Here is a 21,887-nt window from a genome sequence, read left to right as displayed (position 1 = left end):
TTCCAATGAAGGGAACTCTTCAGGCATCAGCATACCAAGACATTTTGGACAATTTCATGCTCCCAACTTTGTGGGAAGAGTTTGGGGATGGCCCCTTCCTGTTCCAACATGACTGCACACCAGTGCACAAAGCAAGGTCCATAAAGACATGGATGAGCAAGTTTGGGGTGGAAAAACTTTACTGGCCTGAACAGAGTCCTGGCCTCAACCCAACAGAACACCTTTGGGATGAATTAGAGTGGATACTGCGAGCCAGGCCTTCTTATCTGACATCAGTGCCTGACCTCACAAATGTGCTTCCGGAAGAATGATCAAACCTTCCCATAGACACCCTCCTAAACCTTGTGAACGGCCTTCCCAGATAAGCTGAAGCTGTTATAGCTACAAAGGGCGGGCCAACTCAAAATTGAACCCTTTGGACTAAGTTTTTGATACTATTAAAGTTCATGTGCGGGTGTGGACAGGTGTCTCAAAACTTTTGGTAATATAGTGCATATGGTGTGCCACATCCAGAAGGTGTAACAAGTAGCATTGTTTTGAGGAGGGCTACAAAGTGTACACTAGATAGTGCTTGGTACTGGAATGCCTCACCAAAATGTATCCTCTTCCTCCTGCGTTCGAGGCTGTGGCCAGGTGCAAACGGCCCTCCATACGTGGTGGACCTGTTCCAAGGTTTTTCGCTTTTGGACAAGGGTCCACTCTCTCATACATTCAGTCACCATGGTCAACATTCTCAAAGATGCTTTACCAGCATTGTTGAATTCCCAGTGGATGATATCCCAAGATACACACAAGCTTTGATTCACTTCATGTTCTTAGCAGTCATAATCACTATAGCGACAGCCTGGAAAAGTTTGGTGATTGACCTAGCCTTGATGAAGCGTAAGCTAGCCTGGATCATGCTGAATGAAAAGATTGAGTGTCTTCTGGGATAAATAAGCCTTATTCCATAAGATCTGGAACCCCTGTCTATCTTATCTACAGGTACCAGACACCTAGGGGTGGCTCCCAACTGTGAAGGTGATGGATTCCTGAATGGACGCATTCTTGCATTTTCCTTCCTCTTTTCACATTCCTCTTCTTCTTTTTTTCATTCCTACTTTCCACATTTTTTCCTCCTTGTAATGCAAGTTGGTCACTGTTGTCAGGACACCTACCCCAACTTATGTTTATCCACTTGCTCACCACAAGTGATACCTTTTTGTATAGCGAGAGATGTGGTCTAATGACCCTGCAGGACTGCTGACCAAGATGGATACCCTTCATGCATAGGATTGTGGTGGTTTATGCAAGAATTTATTCTAAATATGTAAGGCGGCGTCCTTTCCCTTAAACAAAACATCGCAGTGCCTCCAGCCGTTAAAATACGGCAAATATTTAATGAACCAATAATTTGGACACCTTAATAATTTGATCACCACTTAATAATATACCTTGAGTTCTTTTAGCCAGTATGATTTTTTACCATATACACAAAAATTGCCTTTTTAATAAATAAATAAATTTATTTATGTACAAAATGTATATATATATATTAATACAAACGTGTCTTTAGGTATCAAATATATATGTATCCTATTCAAGTATAGTTGATATTACTCTTGAATGAGAACCATAGAAAGATGTACATACATTTGGTTCCTCATTTCCCTGGTATTTAAACTATTTTGAAACATTTGATTTCTTTTGGAAATGTATAATTGACACCAATTCACGAATCATCTTATTCTTCATCATTTCACACTTAATTGAGTGGTATGCAATACCTAACCTTCTCAAAAATATTTTCCCTTGATAAAAATTGTTAGTAATATGCCTTTGATAATGTCTCTGTGGGTAGATATCAAGTTTTTAGCTTAGATGACCTAAGCTTCACCTTTTTGTTTCAGGAATGAAGTTCCCATGAATAGGAAAGACCCTCTGTTTATCTGTTGATTGTGTGGGAGCTAGGGTAAACAGAGGTTATATTTTGACCTCAGTGAATAGTAGTGTATTGTCACATTTCAAGAAGTCTTGTCTGGGAATCCACACATCCAAGGTTTTATGTGAGCTTTCAGACAGTCAGGTTTCCATCTCATCATTGTTGTTTTGGTTAGGTGTGATGACTCACCTGTGGAAGTCCAAATAGTGGTGTTTGACTTTATAATTAAATTTCCTGCAGAATCTCCTAACTTTCCCTAGACAATGGTATTTGTTTAGCAAACATATATCTGTAAGGTCTTAGACTTCAAACTCAGATCCCACCATTATCTTTTCTGGGACTTTGTTTGATCACCTGTAGGAATTTCAATAGTGGTGTGTGTCTCTTTGTCTTTCAAACAAGTTTCTTCCACTCACTGGTTTTTGTAACTTCCTAGGTCATTTGAATTTCAACCAAGAATGTTAACCCGTGACAGTCAGCTGGGATTCCCAATTTTGGAATAAAATCATAATAAAATCATTTCTTAATAAATAGTCCCCCAAAAGTCACTACAGGATTTTAGCGCCCTCTTTAGTGGAGATTAGAATAGAATTTTTTTTATCTTACCCGCTCTTTCACCTATGTGGATCATGTTTAAGGCCTTGTTGTCAACATCCCAGCAACTGGTGTTGCTATCTGCAACCTTTACGCTCAATGTTCTGTAATGCATATCTACATTCTATTTTGTATCGCTTGTTTCTTATTTTCAACCTAAATGAAATGATTGAAACAGAAGGTGTAACAAATCCACACCTCACATCTGACTCACTGTTTGAGAAGTGAGGTACCATCTTTGTTGCCTGTTGCCCCCAAGTAAATAAAGGATGAGAGGATGGATGGAGCAGCCGGGAGAAAAAAATGCCAATGGTGAATAGTGTGTATTCCAAACCAGGAAGAGTTGTCAACCAGACTGGAAATTACATTACAGGAAACTGTCACAGGAAGGAACATCAAATCATCAGAATCCAGGAAGCTGGGCATCGTGCTGGAAGGAGGCAAACAATATCAGTCTCTGTAGCAACGTTTGGAGGCTCTGCCTCTTTGTCAAGCCAGGAGACCAAAAAAACCAGCATTGAAGGTGTGCATGCAAATATAAGGGGGGCACAGGTGGAGCCTTGCTTCACTCCCCTAACTCAGTTAACCCCTGAGTAGCCTGTCAGTCATGTGAGATGCATTGTATAAAATTGTGATTGATTATTAAAAACAGAGATCATTAAAGCAGAGCTCCAGTCAAACTGTAAAAAAATAAGTCAGCAGCTACAAAAACTGTATCTGCTGACTTTTAGAAAAACAGCCGATCACCTGTCCCTCGATCCTGTGGTGTCCTCCTTGTAGCCCGTCTCACCAGCTGTCCTGTGTTCCCAGCGCCAGTATCTTCAGTGTGGGCACCCGTCTGTGACACCTTGCAGCTTCACAGCCAGGTGACTACTGTGCATGCAGGAGTGATGCTGTTCGTTCTGAATGGTCCTGTAGTCTTCTGGAACCTATCACGTGTCCTAGAAGACACGGGGGGGAGGACAACTTCCACTTCTGATCACCTAGGCGATTGCAGCAGAATTGGGAGAGGGTATCTGTTCATTTCAGGTACCCGCTCCCCAAAGGAACAAACCCTTAATGGGGAGCGGGGGACCAGTCTTTAAAGCGCAACTTCCCTTTTTGGTTGGAGCTCCGCTTTAAGCCTGGGATAAATGTTATCATAAAATGGCACATGGACTGCTAAAAAGAAAATATGATGGGGACATGAGATAAGCTCCATTAGAATACATATTGAAAAAAGAGAAAAAACATCTGATATATAAAGAGAGACAATTACAACACAATTAAAAATGTAAATATAAAAAAAAGTACAAAAAATTTAAATAATGAAAATGAACACATAAATACATATAAATATGAAAACAATGTGGTGACCTGGATCACATACTAGGGAGGTGTAAACACCCAGTAATCATTCCTCTGAGGAACTGAATAAAAAGTGATCTTAAAAGTAAAAGCAGATGGGGAAACAACCTAGAGATGTGTGTATGAATATAGAATTATGTATGTAAATTATATAAACACATGCATAAGCCAAGGGACAGCCACAAGGCCACACCTACAATGACCTTTCTGCCTAATCTACTGTGTATATGTCAATGTCCTCATTAAGTCCATCCGGGGTGTAAGTGTTCAGATTGTGTATCCAATACGTTTCTTGTTTACACAACTTTAGAAACTTTTCATTATCTGTGAGGTGGCTGGGCATGGCCTCTATACCAAAAACTTGTAGTTCAGTAAAATTCTTATTACGTTTAAGTGCTGAGGAACACTATGCTTGGTGGAGCCCTCTTCAATGAATCCCCTGTGCTCTCTCACCCTTTTCTTTAGTGTGTTTTGTGCAGGCAACATAAACTAAATTACTTGAATGATGTACTGGCTTGAGCATTTAATACACTGACCTATTGTGTATAATAAATATTGGCTACTGAGTCTTTGAAGATGTTTTTGACCTGCTCATGGTACCCAAACCCAAAGGGGGGTATTCGCCCTATCCTGGTCCTAAAATCCCTCAACAAATTCCTTCAAATTCCAAAATTTTGCACGGAATGCAGAAAGTCAGTAATTGCCTCTTTGACACAAGGGGATCTCCTGGCATCCATGGCCACAGCACAGTCACAGTGGCGGGCGCAAGCGTACACCCCCTACTCGGAAGCACAGATCACATACTAGGTACATGATCCAGGAAGACCGTTTTGCCGCCGTACATCCATGAGATGCAGTCAGCAAGCAGTTATACTATACATGGGTTGGCCATGGGAGATGTTTAAAAAATATCACTACTCTAACAACTCTTGGACTGTAATTATGTATTCTTTTATCCTTGCTTTTGGCTCCTTTCACACGGCGAGACCGATAAAGTCTGCCTGTCCATTTTTCAGACGGACCATATCGGACATCCATGGCCCTTTATGGAGCAGTGAATGTAAACAGACGTGTGTCCATTTATACCAGCCTGCATCTGATCCACTAATAACAATGGATGGGGGATCCATTTTTGTCCATCTGAGCAGCTTGGATTAGATGACAGTCAGGTGTAAACGGACAGGCAGCCTGTTTATATCTGACTGCCCACAGAGGAAAGCGCTCTGCATAAGTGGATCATACATGGACCTGTTATCTGCCTGCTCAGCGGGGATCATATGACAGATAACCCACTGAGCAGGTGGAGTCCGCCCCATGCGAAAGGGGGCTAAAATGATGTATTGTGCTAAAGAAAAGTTTATGTGACACTATATACTGTATACGTTATTGTCAAAAGTATTGGGACGCCTGGCTTTCCACGCACATTAACTTTAATGGCATCCCATTCTTAGTCTGTAGGGTTCAATATTGAGTTGGCCCCACCCTTTGCAGCTATAACAGCTTCAACTCTTCTGGGAAGGCTGTCCACAAGGTTTAGGAGGGTGTCTATGGGAAGGTTGGACCATTCTTCCAGAAGCACATTTGTCAGGTCAGGCACTGATGTCAGGGGAGGAGGCCTGGCTCGCAGTCTCCGCTCTAATTCATCCCAAAGGTGTTCTATGGGGTTGAGGACAGGACTCTTTGCAGGCCAGTCAAGTTCCTCCACCCCAAACTTGCTCATCCATGTCTTTATGGACCTTGCTTTGTGCACTGGTGCGCAGTCATGTTGGAACAGGAAGGGGCCATCCCCAAACTCTTTCCATAAAGTTGGAAGCATGAAATTGTCCAAAATGTCTTGGTATGCTGACGCCTTAAGAGTTCCCTTCACTAGAACTAGGGGGCCAAGCCAACTCCCCGAAAAACAACCCCATAGCCCCCCTTTCACCAATCGTTACACTTGGCACAATACAGTTACGCAAGTACCGTTCTCCTGGCAACCACCAAACCCAGACATGTCCATCATATTGCCAGACAGAGAAGAGTGATTGGTTGCTCCAGAGAACATGTCTCCACTGCTCTAGAGTCCAGTGGTGGTGTGCTTTACACCATGGCATCTGACAGTTTGCATTGCACTTGGCGAAGTAAGGCTTGGATGTAGCTGCTCAGCCATGGAAACCCATTCCATGAAGCTCTCTACGCATTGTTGTGCTCATTTGAAGGCCACACCAAGTTTGGAGGTCTTAAGCTGTTGACTCTGCAGACAGTTGGCGACTTCTGCGCACTGTGCGCTTCAGCATGCACTGACCCCGCTCTGTCATGTGACGTGGCCTACCTCTTGGTGGCTGAGTTGCTGTTGTTCCCAGTTGCTTCCACTTTGTTATAAATCCCACTAACAGTTGAGCGTGGAAAATTTAGTAGCCAGGAAATGTCACGGATGGACTTATTGCACAGGTGACCACCTATCACGGGACCACGCTTGGAGTCACTGAGCTCCTGAGAGCGACCTATTCTTTCACCAATGTTTGTAGAAGCAGTCTGCATGCCTGGGGGCTTGATTTTATACACCTGTGTCCATGGAGGGGATTGGAACACCTGAATCCAATACTTTTGGCAATATAGTGTGTGTGGGGATGGAAAGTTTGGGCACCCCAGCTAAAAATTTGTATTAATGTGCATAAAGAAGCAAAGGAAAGATGGAAAAATCTCCAAAAGGCAATAAATTACAGATTAGACATTCTTATAATATGTCAACAAAAGTTAGATTTTATTTCCATCATTTACACTTTCAAAATAAAAGAAAACAAAAAAATGGCGTCTGCAAAAGTTTGGGCACCCTGCAGAGTTAATATCTTGTACTGCCACCTTTGGCAAGTATCACAGCTTGTAAACGCTTTTTGTAGCCAGCCAAGAGTCTTTCAATTCTTGTTTGAGGTATCTTTGCCCATTCTTCCTTACAAACGTCTTCCAGTTCTTTGAGATTTCTGGGCTGTCTGTCATGCACTGCTCTTTTAAGGTCTATCCATAGATTTTCAATTATGTTGAGGTCAGGAGATTGTGAAGGCCATGGCAAAACCTTCAGTTTACGCCTCTTGATGTAATCCCCCGTGGATTTCGAGGTGTGTTTAGGATCATTATCCATTTGTAGAAGCCATCCTCTCTTTAACTTCAGCTTTTTCACAGATGGCATCAAGTTACCATCCAAAATTTGCTGAAATTTTATTGAATCCATTTTTCCTTCTACTCGTGAGATGTTCCCTGTGCCACTGGCTGCAACACAACCCCAAAGCATGATTGATCCAACCCCATGCTTAACAGTTGGACAGAGGTTCTTTTCATTAAATTCTGTGCCCCTTCTTCTCCAAACGTACCTTTGCTCATTCCGGCCAAAAAGTTCAATTTTAACCTCATCGGTCCACAGAACTTGTTTCCAAAATGCATCAGGCTTCTCTATATGTTCATTTGCAAAGTTCAAACGATGATTTTTGTGGTGAGGACGTAGAAGAGGTTTTCTTCTGATGACTCTTCCATGAAGACCATATTTGTACAAGTATCTCTTTATAGTGGAATAGTGTACCACACCTCCAGTGTCTGCCAGATTTTTCTGGAGGGATCGTGCAGTCAAACGTGGGTTTTGAATTGTTTTTCTCACAATCCTGCGAGCTGTTCTGTCTGATATTTTTCTTGGTCTTCCAGATCTTGCTTTAACTTCCACTGTTCCTGTGGTGGTTTATGTAAGGATTTATTCTACTTATAAAGGGCGTGTCCCTTTCCCTTAGATGAAATATTACAGTGCCTCCAGCCGTTAAAATACGGCAAATATTTAGTGAACCAATAATTTGGACACCTTGATAATTTGATCACCACTTATTATTATACCTTGAATCCTTTTAGCCAGTATGATTTCGTACCATACACACAAAATTTGCCTTATAATAGATAAATATAAAAATGTATTTATGTACAGAAATTATATATATATTAACACAAAACGCAAAAGACTGGTGATGAATGGATATTGATACACACGGTCAAAGATATATTATACCAATATCATACACGATACAATATTTCTAAATAATGAAAAACAAGATAACAATTTTTCTAGATGATAATGATTAAAAATTAAATTATTAATAACTAATAATTTAGAGTATCTCAGAGGTTATTTTCTCTCATAACGTGGCCATAGGAATGGGAGAAGATATTCCCTGATAAATTATACTGTAACTACTAAAATTTAATAATTTATGAAATATGAAAAATTTTCAATATGACACCAACAATATCTAACAGTAATACAGGATCTCCCTATATATATATATATATGAACACCCAATGCAGTTGTTATCACTCTAAGGTAATTCTGATCACTCTAAATAACAGAGGAAATATGCAATACAAAATTAGATATAGACAGTCTCCCCACACCCAGAACTTGGACTATGACACCTTCCGGTGGGTTCAGCTGGCAATGGACACGCCTTCAGAATGATGGCCACAGGGACAAGTGATGGATATGTAGTATAGTAGAGATTCAGAGGTTTAGAAGTTTAGTAGAAAGTTTAAAAAGTTTGAAAGGATGAAAGAGTGGTTATTCAGCAGAGATGGATTTCAGCCTCTTCAGATATTTTCAGCTTCCTCAGTCAGTTTTCAGTGAGGGGTTTTTTTTTTTTTAGTGAGTTTTTCTTTTCCAGCTTTTTTTTCTTAAATGAGGTGCATGGCTTTTTATACCATCTAAACTATTGTTCTAAGAGACCCTCCCAACAGGCTTTTGATTGGCTGGTCGAGAAGTGTATGTACTTAAGCTATCTCTCACCTGTCCACTAGGTGGCGGTCAGGGCTCATAGAACAATTTGAGTATTTATGATGACTCACACCTCGGGAGAACCCAAGGTGATTTCAGGTATTAAAATATACGTCTTATCCAGATATATATTTGATTATACCTATAATGTTCTGGATAGGACTATAGAAGATATATGTATATTCAGTTATTCATTTCCCTGAGATACAAACTTGTGTGAAAGCATTTGTTTTCTGATACAACATACAACTGATGCTAATTCACAATATATCTTTCTTTTCATCATTTCATACTCAATTTAGTGGTATACCATCCTCAACTCTGCTGAATATTTTTTTTGTGTGTGAAACATACTCTTTATAACATCCCATTGATAATATGCTTTTTGATAATGTCTCTGTGGGTAGATATATCCAGTTCTTAGCTTTATATGTCCTAAGTTTAACCTTTTTGTTTAGAAAAAAAAATTCCCATGAGTAGGAAAGACCCTCTGTTTACCTGTCCATTGTGTAGGAGTTAGAGTAAACAACCAGTTATACTTGTAACCTTAGTGGATAATAGTATATTGTGACAGTTCGAGAAGTTTGTTTGTTCATCACACTTTCCAAGGTTTCGGGTGAACCTTTAGCCAGTTAGGTTTCCGTCTCATCATTGTCTTTTGGTTAGGTGTGATGACTCAATGTTTAGAGGTCTAACGTCTTATTTGACTGTCTGATTAACTTTTGTATATGCATTTTCCCCAACCTCAATATACAAACAGTATTTGTTGATATATGTATCTTTTAGTTAGTCTCATAGTCGCCAATTTAAACCTCAGAATTGTCGGTCTTAGACCACCTGTGGATAGTCAAACAGTCTATTGTCTCTGGGAAAAGTTCCCTTCACCCATTATTTGCATGTCTTCACTAGAGGGTCCTTTGAATTTCAACCAAGAAAATGTAACTCTTAACAGGCGGCTAGGCTGGTCTGCTGCTGAAATAAAGTTATGTTTTGATCAATAACTTCAAAAGGCATTACATTCCGAACAGAGGATATTGACATCTGAAAATGCTTTGCTATCTTCTTATAGCCTTCTCCAGCTTTGTGAGCGTCAACTATTTTCAGTTTCAGTTTTCTAGACAACTGCTTAGAAGAACCCATGGTGCTGATTGTTGGGGCAAGGTCAGATGAGTCTGGGCATTTAAAACCTTTGAGATTGACATCACCTGGTCTTCCCAGATGAGGATTGAGAACAATCCATGACACTGGCAGGTCTCAGCTTTGCAAAGGGGGCAGTGCATGCTATAAATTCTGCAGGGTGCCCAAACTTTTGCAGACGCTATTGTTTTGTTTTCTGTTATTTTGAAAGTGTAAATGATGGAAATAAAATCTAACTTTTGTTGACATATTATAAGAATGTTTAATCTGTAATTTGATGCCTTTTGGAGATTTTTCCATCTTTCCTTGGCTTCTTTATGCACATTAATACAAATTTTTAGCTGGAGTGCCCAAACTTTCGATCCCCACTGTATATGCGTGCTTTTGTTACTCCTTGAAAGGGAGCACCTTCAAAAAGTCTCACTTCTTTTTTTTTTTCTCTTGTGAAAACTACAAAAAGAACAATCAGGAGGGTGCAATGCCATTACCAATAATTTATTGTTCACAAAACATAGATGCCAAATGGATACTCACAGAAGTAGAAAGTAAAATAGCATAAAAACCACAAGATACCACAGCAAGAGAATCACATGTATCCATGCAATCCAGCTGGACTGTCAAGCTGAAGCATCACCAACATGATGTTGACTAGCATAGCTCTGAGGAGTATGCTCCGAAACACTTCAGCTTGCCAGCCTAGCTGGGGGGCATGGCCAAATGTGATTCCCCTTGCTGTGGCATCTTGTATTTTTTTTGGTGATTTTACTTTCCACTTCTGTGAGTATCTATTTGGCATCTATGTTTTGTGAAAAATAAATCGTTCATAATGCAGTAGGCATTTTGCGCCCTCCTGATTTTTCTTTTTTGTAGTTTTCACAAGTCTTCCCCGGTTGAGGAGGGCAGCATCTGCTACACATTCCTGGCTAAGTCCATGATCCATTGTATATCATACATCATTTGTGGTCATCTTTGGTAGACCTCTGAGCACTGAAATGTACAAAGTTTTTCATGTGTGTTGTACACATCTTTGTATCTCTTGGTTGACATTTGTACTATAAGAGATATGATGAGCAAATTATCCATCAAGATGCCCTTTAGCCGCCTCCCGCCCGCCATATAAGGTAATGACGGGTGCAAGGTGGTTCTCTCGTTCTGGGAGGACATTATATGATGTCCTCCCACTCTAATCACGCTTGCGAGACTCCGGGAGTGCGCAGTGTGGCGATTGGTGGTGCGCTGTGTCCCTCAGACACAGCAGATTACCGATCAATGGAAAGAGACGAAGATGTTGGCTCAGTCATGTGATCAGCTGTGGCCAATCACAGCTGATCGCATGTAAATGGGGAAATGTCGGTTATCTGCATTTCTCTCCTCACGAGCTGTCACGCTGACAGAGGAGAGAGAGCCGGTAATCGGCATTCCTCGGACGGGACATGGACACTCATCATCAGAGCACTGATGGTGCCCTGATGATAAGTGTGGCCCCAGAAGTGCCAGCTGTCAGTGCTCATCAATGCCACCTGCCAGTGCCCATCAGTGCCTCATCAATGCCACATATCAGCGCCTACCAGTGCACATCAATGCCACATATCAGTGACCATCTGAGCTGCCTTTCAGTGCCACCTATCAATGCCAATCAGTGCTAGTCAGTGCCACCTATCAGTGTGCATCAGTGCCACCTAACAGTGCCAGTCAGTGCCACCTATCAGTGCCATATATGAATGCTGCCTTTCAGTGCCCATCAATGATGCCTGTCAATGCCCATCAGTGCAACCTACTAGTGCCTCCTCATCAGTGCAGCCTGTTAGTGTCCATCACTGCAGCCTCATTAGCGCACATCAGTGAAGGAGAAAAATCTCTTGTTTACAAAATATTATAACAAAAACTAAAAAAAACTTGTTTTTTTTTTCCAAAAATTTTCAGTTGTTTTTGGTTTGTTTAGCAAAAAATAAAAAACCCAGAGGTGATTAAATACCACCAAAAGAAAGCTCTATCTGTCTCAAAAATATGATAAAAATGTCATATGGGTACAGTGTTGCATGACCGCGCAATTGTCATTCAAAATGTGACAGCGCTGAAAACTGGCCTGGGCAGGAAGGGGGGTAAGTGCCCGGTAGGCAGGAAGGGGGTAGAAGTGCCCGGCAGGCGAGGGGTTAATACATTCATAAGACATATAAGAGTAAAATTAACTAGAAATGTATTTTACTTCTCATTGTTTTATAGCTGTTCTTACTATATCTGAGATCTCAGGGGATCGTCGTATTACTCCTACGAAGGAAACAACTCTAACTTGCCGGATAACACATTTCAGACAAAAAGAAATCCAGATAAATGTATTTCTGAAAAGACGTAATGCCATAAAAAAACAGCTTATTGCCTCCTGGGAATCTACAGAACGGACACCATCCAATAATTCTGTTGTTCTGCCTCTTCTGGAAAGAGATGCTGATCATCATACATTGTTACCTGTTGAGATGACAAAATCCTGTATAGGAATGTACGAGTATCTCTGCTTCATTACTATCACCCCGAGTGCAGATATAGATGACGGTGCCGTGCTTGGTGTAGAGGTGGAACACGCTTCCCTAAAACAGCCCATCTCTGCATGCAGGACTCTGAATGTGTACAATACAGTAGCAGGTAAGTAGTGGGTATGTTGTAGGTACTGAAAAAGGGTTTTATACTTAAAGTGTTACTAAACCCAGGACCCCGCATTCACTATATCCGCTCTCCCCGGACCCCGCATTCACTATATCCGCTCTCCCTGGACCCTGCATTCAATATATCTGCTCTCCCCGGACCCCGCATTCACTATATCCGCTCTCCTCGGACCCTGCATTCCCTATATCCACTTTCCCCGGACCCCGCATTCAGTATATCCGCTCTCCCAGGACCGTGCATTCACTATATCCTCTCTCCCAGGACCCCGCATTCACTATATCCGCTCTCCCCGGACCCCGCATTCACTATATCCGCTCTCCCCGGACCCCGCATTCACTATATTCGCTCTCCCCAGACCCGGCATTCACTATATCCGCTCTCCCCGGACCCCGCATTCACTATATCCGCTCTCCCCGGACCCCGCATTCACTGTATCCGCTCTCCCCGGACCCCGCATTCACTGTATCCGCTCTCCCCGGACCCCGCATTCACTGTATCCGCTCTCCCCGGACCCCGCATTCACTATATCCGCTCTCCCCGGACCCCGCATTCACTGTATCCGCTCTCCTCGGACCCCGCATTCACTATATCCGCTCTCCCCAGACCCCTCATTCACTATATCCGCTCTCCCCGGACCCCGCATTCACTGTATCCGTTCTCCCCGGACCCCTCATTCACTATATCCGCTCTCCCCGGACCCCGCATTCACTGTATCCGCTCTCCCCGGACCCCTCATTCACTATATCCGCTCTCCCCGGACCCCGCATTCACTGTATCCGCTCTCCCCGGACCCCTCATTCACTGTATCCGCTCTCCCCGGACCCCGCATTCACTGTATCCGCTCTCCCCGGACCCCGCATTCACTGTATCCGCTCTCCCCGGACCCCGCATTCACTGTATCCGCTCTCCCCGGACCCCGCATTCACTGTATCCGCTCTCCCCGGACCCCGCATTCACTATATCCGCTCTCCCCAGACCCCTCATTCACTATATCCGCTCTCCCCGGACCCCGCATTCACTGTATCCGTTCTCCCCGGACCCCTCATTCACTATATCCGCTCTCCCCGGACCCCGCATTCACTGTATCCGCTCTCCCCGGACCCCTCATTCACTATATCCGCTCTCCCCGGACCCCGCATTCACTGTATCCGCTCTCCCCGGACCCCTCATTCACTATATCCGCTCTCCCCGGACCCCGCATTCACTGTATCCGCTCTCCCCGGACCCCGCATTCACTGTATCCGCTCTCCCCGGACCCCGCATTTACTGTATCCGCTCTCCCCGGACCCCGCATTCACTGTATATGCTCTCCCCGGACCCCGCATTCACTGTATCCGCTCTCCCCGGACCCCGCATTTACTGTATCCGCTCTCCCCGGACCCCGCATTCACTGTATATGCTCTCCCCGGACCCCGCATTCACTGTATCCGCTCTCCCTGGACCCCGCATTCACTATATCTGCTCTCCCCAGACCCCGCATTCACTATATCCGCTCTCCCCGGACACCGCATTCACTATATCCGCTCTCCCCGGACCCCGCATTCACTATATCCGCTCTCCCCGGACCCCGCATTCACTATATCCGCTCTCCCCGGACCCCGCATTCACTATATCTGCTCTCCCCGGACCCCGCATTCACTGTATCCGCTCTCCCCGGACCCCGCATTCACTATATCTGCTCTACCACAGTACACAGAGCATGGAAATGCAATTATTTTAGTAAATATAGACTGCTAAATCCCTTTTCTCATGAGCAGTATATAGCAGTCTTGTGACTTCTACCAGCATCCAGAAGAGAACATGTTAAAACTTGTAGGAGGAGTTTTCATTTCATTCTAGGAGGATGCAGAACCCCTGACCTCTGTCTGGACAGTGCTGAGTGATCCTGTGTTAATCACATACACCCTCCCAAGAAAAAAAAAGCCTCTCTAGCAATACACACCAAACTGAGCATGTGCAGAGTGATTCCACATGATATGTCTTATTAGGAGATAAGAACGGAAGGATCAGAGAAGACAGGATCAAACAGCATTTTTACACACTGCAGAGGATTAATCCCTTAGGTTCCGCAGTGAGTATAACAAGCATGCTTACTGCATCTACAGACTGATTGTACTGTTGTGGGTTTAGTAACAGCAATAAAGCGATACTAATGGTGTTATGTGATAAAAGATGTTATACTTACCTGCTTTATGTAGTGGTTTTGCACAGAGCAGCCTGGATCCTCCTCTTCTCAGGTCACCCGCCGGCACACCTGGCTCCTCCTCCCTGTCAAGTGCCCCATAGCAAGCAGCTTGTTGGGCCAATCAAGAGAGGAGGAAGAGGAGATGGCACAAGGGATGGATAATAAAGTACGGGAAAAATTGGTGAAAATGTCTGGAACTTCTTTTTTGATTGTTTTAACTTTCTAGCAGAAGCAGTGTTACTATGGAGAAGGAATTCAGCCCTAGACCAGCGAAGAGACTTTTCTGTAACCTCTGAAAGAAACAATTCAAGGCCCCCCCCGTTTACAGTTAATTTGGGATAATAGATCTGAGGAAGGATGGTGACTATGGTGATTATAGAGTCGATCGAGATCCCTAGTGAGGGTATTGATGTCTGGCTGTATTCCAGGCTGCTGCTAGGCTAATAAAATGACCACTTATGACAGCCTTATGGGCCGTCCAAAGGGAGGCGGGTGAAAGAGAAACTAAATTGCTTAAGGTAAAGTAATCATTGATTTGTTTAGAAATGTGTTGAGTGATATTGGGGTCATTAGTTCTCCAGCTGTATGACGTAGGGACTAGACCAATGTGAAAAGTAGAAAATTGACAGACATGATTGTCGGACCAAGAGCAGGAATGGAGGATGAGAATTGGCCAAGAGTTTTGGTGTGCAATATGTAGTGTAATTGGGCAAAACTGTCACGAGGGGGCGAGTAGAATATATAACCTCGAGCTCTGACATTATGAGCCCACCAGGTATAAATCAATTGCAAAGAACGCCGGGACCTCGATAAAGACTTAGGAAAAGCCTTAGATGACCCAATGACTCAGCTTCTATCTGATGCCTGATGGGCAACTAGGTTAAAGTCACCACCAATCAGATGAGGTGAGTGGCACTGGTCTAGGGTATCAAAAAACTTTTTAAAGAAGGAGGAGTCAGGGCAGGAGCGGTGGAATGGACAGGCAGGCCTAATGGCAGTGTCACGCACCGACTGACGACAACTACCACCTACAAACCGGAATTCCTCAGGGCGCGGAGTCTAAGCCCCAGGCTGCCTTTCACCAGGGCCCCTGATGGTGGGGATGGACTTGACGCAGCCAGGGACCAGGTCGCGGCCCCCAAGTAACCCCAGCTGCGGTAATGGCCACCGCCAATGGCCTATAGCTGGTGGGAACCACATGGGAAACGATAGCGTAGTCGGACAGGCCAGGTCGATAACAGCGGGACAGACAGTACCAGACGGTAGGCAAGAATACACGGGTCACGAGCCGGGTTCAGCAACGGGAGGTCAGATAAAGGGATAAGGCTGAGAATAGTCTTATTCAAAGCTGAGTCGGTTTCCAGGAGAGCCACGAGAGTAGAACAAGAGCTTGCTGCAACACAATCATACAGGACACGAATGCAAAGAGCACGTGCAGACAACGAGCTTAAATGTGATCAACCACACCCCTCTGGGGGATGGAGCGCAGAGGCCTGAAAGCATAAAAGGCTCCCACCATGCTTTGCAGAAACCTAAGATGGATGCCAGCACATGGAGCAGCATAACCTCTGAGGAAAGGTAGGACCTTGACAGGAGGCCTGAGAATCATTAGGGGCGTATACAGCGGCTATGGTAAATGGTTTGCCACCCAGAAACCCATGAAGTATTATAAATCTACTATCCGGGTCCTCATATAAACGTTGTACATCCGAAGTTAGAAAGGAGCGAATAAATAAGGCTATTCCATGAGATTTGTTTGAAAAGGTTGTATAGTAACATCGCCACTTGGAGATGGGGCTGAGCCACCTGTGGCAGGAGAAGTGTGCTGCTTCCAGGTGCCATCTTGAGACATTTTGGCCTGTTGGCATTTAGAAGATACCTTGTGAGCGAGTGCTGTGATGAGCAACCGCGGGATTTCCTCCTCCCCTGCATACACGGGTCTGTTCCACAGGGGTCCAGAATGTCTGAGCTGAAGTCAGGTGCATGATGGCCTTGGGAATCTGGTTATAGTCTCCTGGAGTAGTGAAGCTCTTACAGGAAGCATTTCTTTCTCTTTCCTTCTTTCTTTCTTCCTATTCAGAGAGAAAAAACCACAGGGTTAGGTTGCACAGCGACTGACCACTTTGATAACCAATCAGAGGCTATCACAGCAATCAGGTGACCCGAAACAGAGTCATGGGGTCCGGGCATCCCAGTGACAGCCCAGTCTCTTTTGCTGGGAGCGTGCTGTGCAAAGGTGTGTATGATTGCAGGCTACTGCGGATAGCAGGAAGCAAGAACACTGGCCAGAGGGGCCGGCCATGATGACATCACACTATGGGCGTGAATGGGTGAAGCTACATGTTTTGGGGCAGAATCCCCTTTTATTGAATGTTATTAAATTTCCTATCACTACCACGCTCATACAGTGGCGCTCTCTCTCTCCCGTTTTCTGTGTTTACATGACCATTGGGGTGAAAACTCCAGAACTTGCTTGAAGGAGAGACTGCTGACAATGTAACAGTGTGTTTCCTCAACTGGATTCATTATAATATATGAACTTTATTTTCATGAACATTAGAATTATTGCCAATCACCCCATCTCCCTCTGCCTCTGAGGGTGGTGGATTACTTTATTTTGAGGGGACAGCAAATTTACATGTTATACAAGCTGTACACTGACTACGTCACATTGTAGCAAAGTTTCATTTCTTCAGTGTTGTCACATAAAAAGATATCAAATATTGACACAAATGTGAGGGGTGGACTCACTTCTGGGAGATACTGTACATCACAAAAAAAAATGTAGTGTGAAAAGAAGACAGGAGACGGTATTTGACAAGTGAAATTGGCCCTGCACCATGTGATCACTTTGACCAATCACAGCGATCACAAAGGCTGCATGTTGCAGTCATCAGCTCTGTTTCCTTGCAGGGACCAAGCACTTGGGAGAGGAGACTGATCTGTTTCTACTGTCAGTGAGTTTGTCAGTGTATTACAGTGTAACGCAGTGCCACATACAGTGTCCCTGATCACTACCCACACCAGTCACAGTGTCCCTAAATGAGTGCAGTCAGCTAGAGATGGGCTAGATGTTCGAGTCGGACTCATTAGCCACATCAGTAACAGTGTTTCCTATCATCGCCAGACCAGTGTCAGTGATGCCAGACCAGTGTACACCAGAAACAATGATAGTGTTTCTAATTCCCACCACACCCGTATAGGTGTCACCAACCCAGCCAGCAACAGCACTGCTAACTAGCCACAGTGTCACCAGACCAGTATGAGCCAGCCAACAGTGTTTTTAACTCTACCACACCAGTTCAGGGGTCACCAGACAAGCTCAGCCAGCAAGAGTATTCCTTATCACCACCACACCAGTCAGTGTTGCCAGACCAGCATCAGAGTCCAGCAGCAGAGCCAATTAAACCAGCAGCATTGTCCTGATCACTAGCCACACCAGTGCCAGTGTCAGCAGAGCCACAAGGCAGCAACATATCTGTTATAGAGTCATTGTACAAATCCTGTGACCCGACTTGTATCCGGTAATATTGCATGGCCTTATACTTCCTGTTTCCTGTTCTATGCTGACCTGGATGCAGTTCTGTTGTACAACATGATTCCTCACACCAGCAGCTTGTGTTGTCTTCATTCCTGTACATGAAACATGGTGTCAGAAGTGACTGGAATCAGGACTGAGCCTCTTGTTTGGAGCACAGCAGCTTTGGGAAACACAGGTTTGTGAACTACAGCCTGAGACTGAGGATTGTCTGAGATTTGATAGCTCAGAGGCTTCCTGACAATATGGCTGCCATGAATGGCATACCTCCCCCAGAGGGGATGACAATGAGTGGGGATTGGAGCAGCAATTGGGAATCTTTCAGAGCTGAATGTGAAGATTATTGTCTGGCTACAGGCTGGAATGAGAAATGTGCAGGAGTGCCGGCAGCAACTCTGAGAAGAGTCATGGGCAGTGAATGCAGGCATGTGTATAAACACAATGTGACCCTCACAGCAGATCAGCAACACAATGTTACAGCCATTGTAAATGTACTGGAAGATGATCTCATACCTGCTACAAATGTCATTTATGAAAGGGATGTGTTTGGATGCTGCAAACAAGAAGAGGGACAATCTTTTGATAACTTTGTTACACGCTTGAGAGAAAAGGCAGCAACTTTTGAATATGGCACTCAGAGACGAATTGATAAGGGACACAATTGTTGTTGGTATAGCTAGCGAGAGAGCACACGCAGGCGCCTCCTAAGAGAACATGAGTTCACTCTACACACAGCCATTGAGACGTGCCGTACAGCAGAGCTCACTGACAGACGTCTGAAAGTTATGGAACAGGACAGACAGCAGACCAACAGCATAAACATTGCAATGCAGCATGGCAACAGGAACAAACTGCAGCAACCCTGCCTGATGAGCACAAATGCTGCCAACCCTACAGCTTGCAAATACTGTGGGACTGTGCATGAAAGAATTAAAGAGCCGTGTCCAGCTTATGGGGAGTCTTGGAAGTCTTGTGGAAGAACTGTCAAGGTCCTACCTTTTCCCTGAGGTTATGTTACTTCATGTGCTGGTGTCCATCTTGGATTCTGCTGTGCATGATGGGAGTCCTTTTATGCCCTCAGGTTTCTGTGGTCCATCCTCCAGAGGGGTGTGGCTGATGACATATAAGCCTGTGGCCCGCACATGCTCTTTGCACTTGTGTCTTGGTGTTGCTGTTACTCTGTTCTGACTCTCGTGACTCTCTGATCTGATTCGGCTTGTCTTGACTATTCTTTGTATTCTCCTTTGATCTGACCCTCTGTTGCTGAACCCGGCTCGTGACCTGTGATTCTCGTCTGCTGTCCTGTACTGTTCTGTCCTGTTGTTGTTGACCCCGGCTTGTCTGACTACTCTTTTGTCTCTTCCACCAGCTACACGCCATTGGCGGCGGCCATTACCGCAGGTGAGGTGTCTCGGGGGCCGCGACCTGGTTCCTGGCTGCGTCAAGTCCATCCCCACCATCAGGGGCCCTGGTGAAGGGCAGCCTGGGACTTAGACTCCGCGCCCTGAGGGACTTTGGTCTGTGGGTGGTGGTTGTCGTCAGCCAGTGCGTTACATTGTTAGGCCTGCCTGTCCGTTCCTCAGCTCCTGCCCTGACAAGAACAAAGCATTTTGCTAACGTTTATTTGTCAAATAAACGACAGCCATCAATAGGCAAATGACACAACGTGGAGAACACATCCACATATGAGGAAGAGACACACACCACTGAAGTTATAGACAGCAGTGAATTGATCGGCGCTGTGCAATCCAGAGGAAAGAAATGGTTTGTCACTTTACATGTAAATAATAAGCCCCAATCCTGTCACCTCCATTCAGGAACAACGTGGGATGTAATGTGCTTAAGAGACAAAATGGTGTCAGCACCAGAAGCACGTCTACTGCCAAGTGACACCAGGTTAAAGTTATACTCCACTGCGATGATGAAATCTCTAGGGCTCTTCAGGACAGAATGTGCCATACGTGGACTAACACACAAGCTGGAGTTTGAAATTGTGGAAGCCTGCCAAAAGCCACTGTTGTCTGGCTCAACCTGTGAGCATCTAGGGCTGATACTTTTCTCCATCCCTGCAGAGCTTAATGTGATGGACAATCTATCCAAGGGGCCCTTGACAAAACAACTGCTGCTAAAGGAATTTAGTGATGTGTTTACTGGGCCAGTAGAATCTGTACCAAGGGAAGTTCATTTCGACCTTGATGTGAGTGTCCCTCCTGTCCAATGTGCACCACGCAATGTGCCGGTGGCATTAAAACAGGCAGTTAAGGCACAGCTTGACCAGTATGAGGCCAATGGACACTTGGCACCAGTGACTGACCCAACTGACTGGATAAGTAACATGGTGATTGTAAGGAAGCCAAATAAGCTACGAATATGCATAGATCCCAAATTCTTAAATATGGCACTGAGACGATCTCACTACATCATGCCAACTCTCGAGGATGTTTTGTACAAGCTGCCAAAGGCACGTCTGTTCACACTTGTCGATGCCCGGGATACATTTTTACAGTGTAAGTTGGATAATGCAAGTAGTTACATGACAACCTTCTGGACTCCGTGGGGCAGGAAAAGATGGCTCAAACTGCCTTTTGGAGTATCAGTTGCACCAGAGGTGTATCAACGTATACAACATGAACTATTGGCTGGACTCAGTGGTATTGAACCAATAGCTGATGACATCCTTGTGGTTGGCTGTGGGGACACAGATGAGGAAGCAGAGCAAGATCATGATGGCAAACTGCTGGAACTGATGAATCATTGTAGGCAGGTAAAATTGAGACTTGGCATGAAAAAACTGCAATTCAAGGTCAAAGAGGTCCGCTTTCATGGACACATTCTAACCTGGGAGGGTTTGAAGGCTGACCCAGAAAAAATCAGAGCCATACTGGAGATGCCGCAGCCAGCAAATGTGAAATCCCTGCAATGCTTTATTGGATTTGTTACCTACCTAGCAAAATTCCTACCACACCTCTCAGAGGTCTGCGAGCCATTGAGAAGGCTTCTGGACAAGGATGCTGTTTGGCAATGGCTTCCTAAACATGATAGTGCAGTGCAGGACATCAAACACTTGGTCACGGACACACCTATCCTGAAGTACTATGACGTTACTAAACATGTAACTATTCAAAGTGATGCAAGCAAAACTGGACTTGGGTGTTGGCTATTGCAAGCTGGCCAGCCTATCGCTTTTGTTTCAAGGGCACTGACTCTACCGAACAAAACTACACACAAATAGAAGAGGAATGTCTGAGTATAGTGTTTGCCTGCCAGCGCTTTCACCACTACCTCTATGGGCGTGACGCGATCACGGCAAAAACTGACCATAAACCCCTGATTCCTGTTTTCAAGAAACCACTTTTGTGTGCAACCAAACGTCTACAGAGCATGTTGCTCATATTAAACTATTGCCTAAATGTCTATAAACCTGGTCCTGAAATGTACATTAGTGACACTCTTAGCAGAGCTACAGCAGCAGGTGGTACAGCTGAATATGCACAACACACAGTTTGCAATGCTCAACGGGACCTGGAGGTCCTGTCACAGATTAATCATTCAGACTATTTAAATGTCACGGACCAATTATTGCTTCAGATAAAACAGCACACTGAAACTGATGAGAGTTTGCAGGCTCTTAAATATGTTGTTCTGAATGGTTGGCCTGATTCCAAGTTGGAAGTGCCATTACTTGTGAGAAAATATTGGACTTTCAGAGATGAAATCGCCA

At 44.4% G+C, this 21,887-nt stretch overlaps 1 protein-coding gene across 1 annotated transcript in view; it reads left to right on the top strand.

The window, feature by feature from the left end:
• LOC149456053 (uncharacterized) overlaps positions 1-21,887 on the top strand; it is a 140,367-nt gene that overhangs the window by 81,712 nt on the left and 36,768 nt on the right. The window contains exon 6 of the mRNA XM_089685530.1: positions 12,006-12,422. Coding sequence (XP_089541656.1) covers positions 12,006-12,422 — 417 coding nt within the window. The remainder of the gene's footprint in view (positions 1-12,005; positions 12,423-21,887) is intronic.

This window comes from Staurois parvus, unplaced genomic scaffold, assembly GCF_062004578.1.
Source record: "Staurois parvus isolate SC_StPar_1 unplaced genomic scaffold, SC_StPar_1.0 ptg000379l, whole genome shotgun sequence".
In the NCBI taxonomy this organism is placed as follows: Eukaryota; Metazoa; Chordata; class Amphibia; order Anura; family Ranidae; genus Staurois; species Staurois parvus.
The sequence above is the reverse complement of the archived record's forward strand: the minus strand, read 5'-3'. Positions and strand labels throughout refer to the sequence as shown.